At 38.7% G+C, this 14139-nt stretch overlaps 1 protein-coding gene across 2 annotated transcripts; it reads left to right on the top strand.

Annotated features, from left to right (window-relative positions):
• Positions 1–4534: 4534 nt before the first annotated feature.
• Positions 4535–7607, top strand: LOC138956419 (neuropeptide-like protein 33). Of its 2 annotated transcripts, none has more exons than XM_070327782.1 (3): positions 4535–4690; positions 5203–5385; positions 7316–7607. In XM_070327782.1, exons 1-3 carry the CDS (start codon positions 4640–4642, stop codon positions 7421–7423), a joined length of 342 nt encoding a protein of 113 aa, XP_070183883.1. In that variant the 5' UTR covers positions 4535–4639; the 3' UTR covers positions 7424–7607. The 2 variants fall into 2 exon arrangements, with proteins under 2 accessions (XP_070183883.1, XP_070183884.1); XM_070327783.1 differs by having other exon boundaries at positions 4592–4690; positions 5233–5385.
• Positions 7608–14139: the final 6532 nt, after the last annotated feature.

Raw genomic sequence — 14139 nt, 5'->3', positions numbered from 1 at the left:
TTTTTCGTACGTTGATCTAAGTTTTACAGATACTTCAAAACCTTGGACTTTTCCTTTACGAATGCTTTCTTTCTTTCTTTCTTTCTTTATTTGGTGTTTAACGTCGTTTTCAACCATTCAAGGTTTATCGCGACGGCTTACGAATGCTAAACAGTGAGTCATTCAAAGTAATTAATTTAAAAACTCTTTGAACTCTCCTGCTGACAGTTATCACTCTGTGTTGGATGTCAAGCACCACAGGCATCGTCCTACTTTAATAATACGGATGTTTATCACCAATTCTTTTCAAAATGAAAAAGTCTGTGACGTATTGGTGGCAGGGGTGCATTAGGCTCTGACAGTGTGAAGATGTGATCAATAAAAGTCGTATAATAAGTGCCTTTTAATTTATTTTTAATTAAAAAAAAAGGGTAATACAACCATATTTCACAAAACAGCAACTTTTATTTTATTTTATGTTTATGTTTGTGTTGGTCTTTTTTTTTAAATCTCAAAATTGGTTCAGTTTTATCTTGCGTTATATAAGTATAAGTAAGCTACACAATCGATTTCGGTTCGTAATTACGTCACCACAACACCAAGAATAGTTGAAAATTAGTGTTTGAACATTATTAATGTTCAAGTGTTAAACGCGGTGCTTATTTGCACTAGTAGTCTTTGCATCTTGTATTTTCTCCATGCACTGTCTCTGTTTTCCTTACTGTCCTATTGTTTCACCCATGAGAGCGTTGAATCATGCACGCATATCCTAGATTACGGATTGGAGTACCTACATTCGCCTGGATGTCGTGTACTTGCAGTTTTGAAGCTTTTCCAGCGCTTACGAAATAGTATAGGTCAATGAGCAGAATCAGGTCTTAAACGCAGAATAGATTGCACAATACACTTCACATGTTTCACATTGATTTAATGAAAAAGCTAATTACGTACGAAGCATTTTCGAGTTTATAGTTTCAGGTGTGCCACAGTGAATTAGGGTTATGGTTAGGGTTAGAGGGTTAGGGTTGGACTGAGTGAATGTCTCTAATACTTCTAAATGGTTATATTTGCCAGAAAACTTATCTAAAATGGCGTATTTAATCCCACATCTTTAGAATTCATAATGCCCAGCTTCTGATTACGTTCTCAAGTGTAATTCTTGAAAACCTGATCAATTATTTACCATGTATTCACAAAAGAACTACACTTTATCGTGGTCGAGTTCATATACAATATATTTAATGTGTAATTTCCTTAAGGATTGTTTAAGACCTGTTTTTGGCTCACGTAAGTGTATCCTATGCGATCGTAACTGTGTCTGTCTGTGCGTGCGTATGTATGTGTGTATGTCTGTGGTAGAAACTTTAACATTTGACTAAACACCGAACTACTCATTTTACCTGGTTATCATCCAAGCAACAGCTTCAAAGTATTGAAGCAATGATAAACATTTCGTCGGCACGTATGCAGTTAAAGTGTGTATCCAAAGAAAATGGGTGGGTTTTTTGTGTGGGGGGGGGGGGGGTAAAAACAGGTGACTGGTTTGTGTAGTGTGTGTTATGTAGACCAGGTCAGGGGTCAAGGTTAGGTCAGATCGCGTGAAGGATTGTGGTATAGGTACAGTTCTCACCGAGCTGCAGTTTGCCGATTCGGGGAAGACGATTTCTCATTGTTCGGTTTCGTAGCTCCAGAAAAATAAATAAAGAAGATACCAAAGGAGATTTCCTACAGGTTGATCTGCACAGCGTGTTTCCAGTGTGTGCGCGAGGAAGCGCTGTCGAAAGCCGCTAGCGCAGTGTCGATCTCGGCAGGTGTGTCCCCGTAAGTAGGCTACAGACAGACAGATCTAGTGTCTCCCACTCTTGCACCGTGTCCCCTATGCTTACTGTGTCACTGTGTGTGTGTGTGTGTGTATGTGTGACGGAGTGAATGAGTTTGTGTTACTGTTTGTCGATTTCTTACGGGAGCCTTGAAGGCTTCGCCTCTTGTTATTCAAAGAGTTAATCCATTACAAGAACAAGAACAAGAACAAGAACAAGAACAAGAAAGTAATTCTCCATTTGGCATAAAAGCGATTGGTAATTATAATATGCTCATACTGTGATCTTTCATTTAAAAATTAACATTAGATACTCTGTTTTTAAGTTCGTTCAGAATACGTGTTTTGTCTAGCTTGTTAAACAGTGAATGGTTTTAGCTGAATGATGATGCAGACGGACACAATGTTTGATGCTGTGTGTGAGATTTTTAAGTAAACATTCAGCTTTCTAGTTTTCTGATGACAAGAACTTCTCCAACATATTTGTTTTCTTAAGGGCAGGGTGGGTGATATATTCATTTTGCACAGCGCTGGTACACATATGTTTAAACACCTCTCCTTCAGGCTTTTACCCTTACGTGACAGTAAGGATTTTTAATATACTATTTAATAAGTGTCAAGTGACTTACTATTTGCCAGCAGCAAACATCATTGTGTGTCAATCAAAATTAGACCTTTTTGCGTGTTAAGATTCTGTATGTGTGTCCCTTTACCCTCGCTCCCTATCTCTCTCTCTCTCTCTCTCTCTCTCTCTCTGTCTGTCTCTATGTCTCTCTCTGTCTCTCTCTGTCTCTGTCTGTCTGTCTCTGTCTGTCTCTGTCTCTCTATGTCTCTCTGTCTCTCTGTGTCTCTCTCTCTCTCTCTCTCTCTCTCTCTCTCTCTCTCTCTCTCTCTCTCTCTCTCTCTCTCTCTCTCTCTCTCTCTCTGTCAACGGATACAAAGTGCGGAGTTCGATCGTGATATACTGATGTTCTCATCAGGGAGTTGACCCCATACGATGCAACCATCTGTATCAGGTTCTTGAGGATGTATCTCTATATGATCTTTGACAGTGTGTCACGTGCGTTCACATGCGTAAATAATAAAAATCAGTTCGTGTCCATTAAGATGAAAAAACTATTTGCGTGGTAACATATATTTTTGGGGTATAAATACCATTCATGTTCTGACCTCATTGTCAGCTGCTTCTGCATTTATCAGAATTTTTGGTAAGTATTCTCTCTCTGTTTCTGTCTCTCTCTGCCTCTATGTGTCTCTGTATCCTAATTGTTTTTCTGTGTGTGTTTCTGTCTCTCTCTGCCTCTATGTGTCTCTGTATCTTAATTGTTTTTGGCTCACGAAGTGTAGCCTATGCGATGCTAACTTTTGTCTGTCTGTGCGTGCGTGCGTATGTATGTACATATATGTATGTATGTATGTATGTGGTAGAAACTTTAACATTTGAAGACGTCATATTACATTGACGTCACATTATGACGTACGAGGGTTAGACGTCACGCGATGGAATTACTGAAAGTCTCGGTGATTGTTATTTTGAGCGGGCCGAGACTATTTGGCAGTCGTGTCCATGTAAGTAGGCTACATGCAGACAGACAGATCTAGATCTAGTGTCTCGCTTTCTTGCACAGTTTCACCTATGCTCTTTCTGTGTGTGTGTGTGTGTGTGTGTGTGTGTGTGTGTGTGTGTGTGTGTGTGTGTGTGTGTGTGTGTGCGTGCGTGCGTGTGTGTGTGTGTGTGTGTGTGTCGGTGTGTGTGTGAACCCCCGTTTCCACAGGTTTGGTTGCCTAAATCACCATAAGGCAACCATCCACACGTGGATGGCAACCTAAACTCTGGATGGCAACCTAATTGTGTGGATGGTCGCTTCATTTAACACCGTTAAATTGACTTTTTTGACGGAAAGAATGTCATAACAATGTTCAAAATGACATTCTTTCCGTCCTCTATAGGCGACGAAATAGGTCAAATTTTGTGCATTTTTTAGTGCAAAATTCTTCGATGCCGGAGCGAGTACTGCACCCAGTGCTGTTGTAGTGCAAGTGCACTAGAAAGGCACTACACCCAGTGCCGCCTCTTAGGTAACCATCCACACTTTAGGTATGTGTGTGTGTACTGTGTGTGTGTGTGTGACGGAGTGATTGAGTTTGTGTTACTGTTTGTCGATTTCTTACGTGAGCCTTGAAGGCTTCGCCTCTTGTTCTGTGTGTGTTTCTGTCTCTCTCTGCCTCTATGTGTCTCTGTATATATCTTAATTGTTTTTCTGTGTGTGTTTCTGTCTCTCTCTGCCTCTATGTGTCTCTGTATATATCTTAATTGTTTTTCTGTGTGTGTTTCTGTCTCTCTCTGCCTCTATGTGTCTCTGTATATATCTTAATTGTTTTTCTGTGTGTGTATCTTCCTCTCTCCATCCAGGTAAAACAGTTGGGCTCACTATTGGTTTTTCCACAAATTAACCCCAAAGAAATGCCCAGTCTACCCGTAAAGCAGTCAGGATGTTCAAGTGTAGCGACGTCTTTATCCCATGTAAGCGTCTGGCGAGATCTGAGATCGGGAACTCTAAACGTTAACATGGAAAGAATTGTTCCTTTAGGAAAAAGAAAACGTGATGTGAAACAGCTGACGAGAGTCTTATATCTGAAATTGTCCTTGCTATGTACTATCGAGGGGAAGTTGGTTTACCTTCTTGCAAATAAAAACGGCTATATCTTTTGCGCAAGCTCAGAAGTTTTAATGTAAACAAAGACATTTTAGTAACTGCAATGCCTTGAAGTATGACTTGTAAAATGCTCAGCTGGTCTTGATTTTTTGTTGCAGTGAAGTAGCCAGCTACAGCAACAAACATGTACTGCGTGATTGCCCTTGCCCTGTTCCTGCCCGCCATCTTGGCTCAGGTGAGTTGTTGTCCTTGACTTGGATTAGGCTGTTGACGATCTTGAGTAAACTCTGGGTACACTGCTATATAAAAGTGTTCAGCATTCTATTTGGCTGTTGACGATCTTGAGTAAACTCTGGGTACAATGCTATATAAAAGTGTTCAGCATTATATTTGGCTGTTGACGATCTTGAGTAAACTCTGGATGTAATGCTATTTAAAAGTGTTCAGCATTCTATTTCAAAAGTTAAAAGGCATTTCTGAGCGATTTTAGTTTTAATGTTGTAATTTAGGTGACTCGATAGAGACGACTACCACTCTCTGCCGACAGGTAGTGTCGTGGAATGGTCAGCACAGCCCAGTGGACTAAACTAAAAATAGGACAAACCAGGCATAAATCTGCGAGAATAAATGAGGCTAGTTCATACGATGACAACTGCTTCCTCAGTTAGGTGTTGTTCTCAGTCAGGTATTATAAGTTGATATGACTGTTGTTGTCTTTTTCATTCAACACTACAACTTGGCGGTCAGGGAGGTTTTGGCGTTCCTTACGGCGGTCAGTTCGGTGGTCAACAAGGTTCAGGCTTTCCCGGTCAACAGTTCGGTGGTCAACAAAGTTTTGGTTACAATCCTTACGGTCAGGGAGGATACGGTCAACCTTGCCAACAGTACGGACAGTATGGTGGCGGACAGTTTGGCGGATACCCGTATGGCGTGAGTATTTCTTCAGTTTATTATGATAAGTATCTAACTTGAAAGAGTACTGATCTCTTTTTTTTCTTCTTTTTTAAAAATCTGTTCAAATAGTTTCAAATAAAGCATAAATAAAACACAGCAATTCTTTAAGAAAGAGTGCAACATGTTCTACCCTGGAAAAGCTATGTTACATTATATGTCAAGGATGAACGCTTGATAAATACAGAGCAGTAGAAGTGGTTAAAATATGTCTACGTGTTTCTGAGTTAAGGCCGCCATTTCTGTTTGAGTCTTTTGAAACAACGTAGACCCCCCAAAATAAATAGATAAACCAATGTTATTTCTTGATTTTGGTTTAATCTTTTATATATATATATATATATATATATATGCAAATCAAATGCAGTGCAAAGAGAAGGAACGGTGATTAGTTGTCAGTACAAATAATGAACAGAAAACATAAATGGCATGATACGAATAACAACACTTTTGCTTTGTTGATGGGCGAAATTTAAAGTAATGCACTCATTCATTTATTCATGACCGTAAACATTCAGATTGACTGATCAAAACTTATGTGGTATATCTAATGAAGTGTTGTTTGCAACGAGCAAGTTACTGTGAGAATTTCAACTAGCTAATCATCTTTTGTTTACTAATTGTATGAATACTTCCAATTTCTCATTCCAATGCTTTCAATTAGTTAGTCATTCTTTGTTTAGCTCAAACACATATAGCAAGGCGATATATACAAGTGTCTGACTACGTTGATTTCAATTGATTGATCATTCATTCACTAATGAACAAAAGCAATAGCCATGACAAGTAGTGTCTTAATTATTCATTCATTAATAAACACAAAGAAAAAACAATACCCATGACAATAGTTTTCTTGCTTGTATGACTTTTATGAACGCACCTTCTTTTTATATTTAGTCAAGTTTTGACTAAATATTTTAACATCGAGGGGGAATCGAAACGAGGGTATGGTGTATGTGTGTGTGTATGTGTGTGTGTGTGTGTGCGTGCGTGCGTGTAGAGCGATTCAGACCAAACTACTGGACCGATCATTATGAAATTTGACATGAGAGTTCCTGGGATTGATATCCCCATACGTTTTTTTTCATTTTTTTGATAAATGTCTTTGATGACGTCATATCCGGCTTTTCGTGAAAGTTGAGGCGGCACTGTCACGCCCTCATTTTTCAACCAAATTGGTTGAAATTTTGGTCAAGTAATCTTCGACGAAGCCCGGACTTCGGTATTGCATTTCAGCTTGGTGGCTTAAAAATTAATTAATGACTTTGGTCATTAAAAATCTGAAAATTGTAAAAAAAATATTTCTTTTATGAAACGATTCAAATTTACGTTTATCTTATTCTCCATCATTTGCTGATTCCAAAAACATATAAATATGTTATATTCGGATTAAAAACAAGCTCTGAAAATTAAATATATAAAAATTATTTTCAAAATTAAATTTTCCAAATCAATTTAAAAACACTTTCATCTTATTCCTTGTCGGTTCCTGATTCCAAAAACATATAGATATGATATGTTTGGATTAAAAACACGCTCAGAAAGTTAAAACGAAGAGAGGTACAGAAAAGCGTGCTATCCTTCTTAGCGCAACTACTACCCCGCTCTTCTTGTCAATTTCACTGCCTTTGCCATGAGCGGTGGACTGACGATGCTACGAGTATACGGTCTTGCTGAAAAATGGCATTGCGTTCAGTTTCATTCTGTGAGTTCGACAGCTACTTGACTAAATATTGTATTTTCGCCTTACGCGACTTGTTTTTTTATATCAACGTACAATATAAACATTTTGATTATTAAACACGTCTCACTTGCAAGTTTTAATACTCTGATCATTTTACATTTACTACCACACAAAGTATAAATACTTTGATTACTAACAATGTCCTACCCATATGATCTTTACCAGCAGGGACAGTTCGGAGGTCAGTTCGGCGGTCAACGTTACTTTGACGGAGCCGGCGCTGCTGCTGACGAGGGGGCTACTCCGGCCGCTGACGCGGCCAACGCTGTGTAAAGGATCCCTTGCTGAACTGGACAGAAAGCTGCAGTGATCAGGCCGCCGCTCTGTTAACGATCCCTAGTTGAATCAGCCAGAGAGCTGCCATGGCCAAGCTGTCGCGCAGTTTACTATCCCTTATTTAACTAAACGTAAGAAGCTAAATGTAGGACAATCTCTGACAATAACAATCTGTCAACAATTGTCATGATTTCAAATACGGCGAACATAATTATGTCAAGTTTTTACGTGGAGAGCCTGAGTTGGTCTAGCATGACTCCCTGTACTGTGTGATTGACGTCATCAGTTTTAATTACTTGTGGCTGGATATCACTTTGAAAATAAAAGTCAGTGAGTAAAGGTACGGGTTTGAGTATTATGTGTGTGTGTGTGTGTGTATGTGTGTGTGTGTGTGTGTGTCTGTGTGTCTGTGTGTGTGTGTGTGTGCGTGTGCGCGTGTGTATGTGTGTGTGTGTGTGTGTGTGTGTGTGTGTGTGTGTGTGTGTGTGTGTTATTGCAATGTCATTTTCGGGTAACATTTTGAATAACACACTCCATTTATTATTTGTTAAGCATGCAAGCTAAAATGCAATCTCATTTTCCGGACTTGAGCAAACATTGTGTGACAACAATTTCAATTGAAAACTGTGTCCCCCACAGTGTGCTCTTGACTTTTGCCGATGGGCCAATATGGCGTCGTCGAACACATCATTCAGAAACAAGAGGCGAAGCCTTCAAGGCTCCCGTAAGAAATCGACAAACATTATAGAGAGATTAAGAAGCACCACCACATTCGTTTCGTTGGCATTTTCGGTTGTAAAACGTCACACCTTTTTGAGTACACGTGACTTCCGATCTCTACGAACAGAAATTCGCTTCGCCAAGAGAAACGAAATTCGTAGAATTGGTCATTCTGACGAAAGTGACTTCGGTCGCGTTTTATATTCGAATAGTCATAAAATATGCCTACCTTGTGTAATCGATGTATGCTCTGACATCTTTAGGCGCGATTTATCATTGAAATGTTTTTAAAAATCAAGTTTAAAAAGCCGTAAAGCAGGCTTGAATTGGGTAAGTGAGTGTCTGAGCAGACGAAAGAAATTTCAAGATGGCGACCCAAACATCAGGCCGACTCAACTTTTCAGTCGGCTGGTCAAGCCGCCTAGAGGAGAAAAATGCATGTTCAAAGCAGTTAAAGTTTATGGTGTGTTGAGTTGTGGCCTGAGTATCTGATGCGTTTCAGCAGAAGTGAGGCAGCTGGTATTATCTGATCGACACTTCTGAACCGGTGCGACCAGCGAAACGAAATTCTTCTGTCCTCTTAACCGCTGTACTAGCGACACATGGTGTTCCCCCGCCGAGTGTCTTTTGCAACCACGAAAATGCCAACCATATGAATGTGGTAGCCCTTCTTAAAGTCTCTATTAATAACACAAACTCAATCACTCCGTCACACATACACACACACGCACACTAACACACATACGGACGAGGAGCACCTTAGGTACCGGTCATACGCAGACGGATCTGTGTGACTTCTGTACGTACGAAATCCACATTAGGTACCGTTTGGCTATACACAGTGTGTAACCCGTACGGACGAAGGCGTTAAGTACCTGTTTCCTATACACACTGATGGTTGTGTATAGTGTCAGTAAAGTGTGAATAGGTGAGGATGGAACTTTAACCGTCGATCACTTTACATGTGTATATGTTGCACGTTTTGCTTTTGATTTGTATGTTCCTTACTTTGTCATTTTGTTGTTTATGTTTATTTGCTTGTTTGCTTACTTGTCGATTGTTTGCTGGTTCGTTCGTTTACTTTGTTTATTTGTCATGTTGCTTTACTTGTTTATCATTTATTAGACATTTGTATTAGAAGTAAGGACCGGTTGTAAGAAAAGGCGTCACCTTAAACCTCTATCCTTGAAAAATAAAGTTCCATCATCATCATTATCATCTCTCTCTCTCACTTTTTACATTTAGTCAAGTTTTGTCTGTGCCGGTGTGCGTGCGCGTGTGTAGAGCGATTCAGAGTAAACTACTGGACCGATCTTTATGAAATTTTACATGAGAGTTCCTGGGTATGATATCCCCGGACATATTTTTCTTTTTTCGATAAATGTCTTTGATGACGTCATATCCGGCTTTTTGTAAAAGTTGAGACGGCACTGTCACACCCTCATTTTTCAATCAAATTGATTGAAATTTTGGCCAAGCAATCTTCGACAAAGGCCGGACTTCAGTATTGTATTTCAGCTTGGTGGCTTAAAAATTAATCAATGACTTTGGTCATTAAAAATCTGAAAATTGTAATTAATTTTTTTTTATAAAACGATCGAAATTTACATTCATCTTATTCTTCATTATTTTCTGATTCCAAAAACATATAAATATGTTATATTCGGATTAAAAACAAGCTCTCAAAATTAAAAATATAAAAATTATGATCAAAATCAAATTTCCGAAATCGATTAAAAAACAATTTCATCTTATTCCTTGTCGGTTCCTGATTCCAAATCATATAGATATGATATGTTTGCATTAAAAACACGCTCAGAAAGTTAAAACGAAGAGAGGTACAGAAAAGCGTGCTATGCAGCACAGCGAAACCACCACCGCGCTAAACAGTCTCGTCAGTTTCACTGCGTTTTGCGCGAGCGGCGGACTACGGTCACTGTAAAAAAAAATGCAGTGCGTTCTGTGAGTTCCACAGCTTGACTAAATGTAGTAATTTCGCCTTAAGCGACTTTTTTTTTTTTTTTTAAATTGGAGAAAACCTGTTTCTTTTTTTCCCTTTTTTTGTGGTTTGCATGGTTGTTTATACAAAAAGCAATTGAGGAGCCATACATGGTTACTTTTTTTCCTCCTTTTTTTCCCCCTTTTTCTTGTCCATCCGCTCCCTCCCACCCCCCTCATAATATTCACAAACGTCATATATCACTTCACCTCATCTCGACTTATACATTACTCACATACTTCCAGTTTACATTTCATTTTCCAATATACTATTTAAATCTTATCCTACATACTTGAGAGAGACACCCGTGAGATAATAATCGTTCAAATCACACGTGTGTATATCATGTAAATGAGGTCATGTCAAGCTGAAGCAAGTCTGGCAGGGACCTGTTTTTCCACTGCCCATGATGCCAAAGTCACCGAGACAAACGTCATTATAGAAACACAAATTGCGCTCGCTAATTACCCTCGATGAATCTTTAGAACTAACACGTCACGCCACACTTTCAGAGTGACGTGTCTTTGCTTTGACGTAATAGATTGCACGAGGCTTTAGAAGAGATCGAGGTTCTAAAACAAGCGTCTTCAATTTAGCTGCCTCGAATGCAGGACATTTTCAGTAAAATACACGTAAGTACAGTATGTAGGATAAACAGAATACTACATGGCTTGCTGTTCCGTACCAGATTTACACTCGTTGCTTTTTCAAATAGTGAACAGCTTGCTTTCGCTCGCAGTTCAATATTTAAAAAAACAACTCGTGTAAATCTGGTACGACACAGCAAGCCATGTAGTATTCTCTATGTATCTATCACCATACTTATATTTACTAATACACATTTTTGCAATCAAAATAATGTGATTAAGTACCTTATTATTTTGGCATATATTACTAGGTTGATAACCAAACAAGACATCGTGTTCTGAGAGGTGCACATTTGATCCTGTATTTCTAAAAATATAATGGACATTTTCTCAAAAGCTCGTCAACTTCTCACATTGCCCCAAAAAAGTGTTCAACATAATCAATGTGTTTACAAAATGTACATAATTTTGTTTCTCTAATTTTCATTTTATTTAATAATATATTCGTGGGATAAATATTATGTAATATTTTCCATTGTAACAATCGCAATCTTTCTTTTTTTGTACATTTGCTTGCTAACAGCCAATAACTGTGATCTAGTTTAACCTGATATTGATGTAACCAAAATGTAGCAGCGCAAGGCTCGCTCGCTTTATCAGCATGCGAAACTTTCTCGCGGAGGGGTTAATGATCACCGGGTTCCGTGTGTCAAGGTCATTATTGTGTTCGTCTGCTCGCGGGCTGGCTGTGTTTTTGCGAAGTGCAAGCGCTCGCACAGCAGTCTTCACTGCGCCGTACTCAAAAAATCTAGAGGGACTGTATCCTATCTTTGTGCACAGCTGGTTAAAAGGAATCATATCTCCGTTAACCCAAATATCCTTCACCGTATCTAAGTGCGCTTCTATCCATTTTTTAAAATATAAGCTTTTATTTTTATAAACCACTTTTATATTGTTCCACAAACATTGATCGCCAAAGCGATCTTCTCTCTCATAAATCAATGCTTTATTATGGATTCATTTTAAGAGAACTTCTGTCCAAAAGTTTGATCGAATGCATTCAATACCTTGGAACAGTTTTAGTGGTGTTGTGGCTTTAAAACAAAGTAAATTTCTTCCCAATACCTGATAAAGACTTAATGGAATCGTTGTCCACGGTTCATGTTTTTGTTCGGTTGAAGTTTTGCTGCCCATGTGAGTAAAAAAGAAGTCTGCATATCGTGGACGTTTATCATGTTAATACCACCTTCTTCCACCACATTACACAATACATGTCGGCTTTTGTATTTGAATACTTCCTTTTCCAGAGAAACCTGAACAAAATAGTATTCAACTTATCGAGAACTTTAACAGGGGCAAGAAGCGCCTGCATAACGTAAACAAATTGTAAAACTAAGAAGGACTTAATAATACATAACTTGCCGCTTATACTTAAATTTCTTCTTGACTATCTGTAAATGATTTGTTCAACTTTTTCAAGTCTTTTGGACCAATTTTCCATAATTTCAGAGGCCGGGATGTCATTTTTAAAACTGACTAATTCCCATGATTTTAACCTGGGTATTCCATTTAATATCGCAATATTTCTCTTGACAGTTTTTACGCGATCCCAACCACATTGCTTCCGTTTTACTTTTATTTAATTTTAAGTGAGATATATTGGAGAAATCATCAATGATTTTCAAAACCGTTTCCATGTCGTTTTTATCTTGAAGTAAAACAGTTATGTCATCGGCGTACATAGCCAGTTTCAAGATACGCGATGTTTGTTCTGCAAAACCTACATCTGGTAAGGCAAATCCTGTAATATTGGGGTGACTTCGGATTTTGATTGCTAATAATTCTACAGCAAGCACGAAGGCCAAAGGTGAGAGGGGACATCCCTGACGGATTCCGGAATTCACACTTATTTCTTCCGAAATCCAACCCATATAATTTATGCAGCTCGTGGTGTTTGTCATTAAAACTTTAATCCATTTAACAAATTTTTCGCCCAAACCAAATTTTTTAAAAGACCAGACCACATAGTCTTTTGAGATGGAATTGTAGGCTCGAGCGTAGTCAAGGGCAAGTAATAAATTACCTGCTTAATTTCTTTCATTAGCGTAATTAATGACATCATCAATTAATCTAATCAAGTTACTTGCCTTTCTTCCCTTAATAAATCCTGTCTGATCTTCTGACACGAGGTCAGAAATAACACCAGATAAGCACTGCGATAAACATTTTGCCAGCATTTTATAATCTGTATTGGTTACAGATACGTATAGGGTCTCCAATTCTTAAGGCTATCTCTCGGCAAATCTTTACCCTTATGGATCAACGTGATAACTGCTCTTTTCTGAGTATCTGACAATTCACCAACTCTAAATGCACTTTGAAGGGAATTAACCACCATCATTTTTACTTTAGGCCAAAAAACATTCATGAAACTTGTACTCAATCCGTCTAAACCTGGTGACGAACCATTTTTTTTTTAATAAAGACAGCGCCCTGCCGATTTCTAACACGGTAAAATCAGTTTCCAAAACATATTTTCGTTCGTCATTTAACTGAGGAATATTTAAATTAAGAACTTTAATTTCAGCATCCTCCTCAACAAAATTCCCATTTTTATCAAACACGTTATTGTAAAATCTCACTTGCTCCTGTAAAATTCCTTTTTGCGTCGTTATTGAGAGCCATTTTCATCAATTAATCTGTCCATACATTAGCTTTCATTTTTTCCATATTTAAAAAATATAATATCCCTTCACATGCACAATTCTTTATAACATATTACAACCAAATACAATAGCAAATAAGCAAAAAAACATGGTTTGAAAGGGTAGCTTTATTGGGTTTTTTTTTCGAACGATGTAAGGATCACTATATCCCGCCAAACCGCAACACGGTGGCCTAGTGGTAAGGCGTCCGCCCAGTGAGCGGGAGGTCGTGGGTTCGAACCCCGGCCGGGATACCCAAGACTTTAAAATTGGCAATCTAGTGGCTGCTCCGCCTGGAGTCTGGCATTATGGAGTTAGTGCTAGGACTGGTTGGTCCGGTGTCAGAATAATGTGACTGGGTGAGACATGAAGCCTGTGCTGCGACTTCTGTCTTGTGTGTGGCGCACGTTAAATGTCAAAGCAGCACCGCCCTTCGTGGTCAGCTGGGCGTTAAGCAAACAACCAACCAAACAAACAAACAAAATATATCCCGCCAACTAGAGTTATTACGGCTTGTTGATTTTGCTGATATAAAAGTCATTGTTTCTCACTTCATTGGTGCAAACAGTGTAATTTTGTGTTATACATTTTATTGTTATGCAATGGTTGTTATATTTGTAAGCATAAGAGAGAGAGAGAGAGGGAGAGAGAGAGAGAGAGAGAGAGAGAGAGAGAGAGAGAGAGAGAGAGAGAGAGAGAGAT

This window comes from Littorina saxatilis, unplaced genomic scaffold, assembly GCF_037325665.1.
Source record: "Littorina saxatilis isolate snail1 unplaced genomic scaffold, US_GU_Lsax_2.0 scaffold_2669, whole genome shotgun sequence".
Taxonomy (NCBI): domain Eukaryota; kingdom Metazoa; phylum Mollusca; class Gastropoda; order Littorinimorpha; family Littorinidae; genus Littorina; species Littorina saxatilis.
The sequence above is the reverse complement of the archived record's forward strand: the minus strand, read 5'-3'. Positions and strand labels throughout refer to the sequence as shown.

What these genes read in the sequence shown, in the direction of transcription:
- LOC138956419 (XM_070327782.1), top strand. Translation starts at nt 4,640, where the DNA reads ATGTACTGCGTGATTGCCCTTGCCCTGTTCCTGCCCGCCATCTTGGCT. An exon ending in TGCCCGCCATCTTGGCTCAG is followed by an intron (nt 4,691 to 5,202) that starts GTGAGTTGTTGT and finishes CTTGGCGGTCAG; the next exon opens with GGAGGTTTTGGCGTTCCTTA. An exon ending in TTGGCGGATACCCGTATGGC is followed by an intron (nt 5,386 to 7,315) that starts GTGAGTATTTCT and finishes GATCTTTACCAG; the next exon opens with CAGGGACAGTTCGGAGGTCA.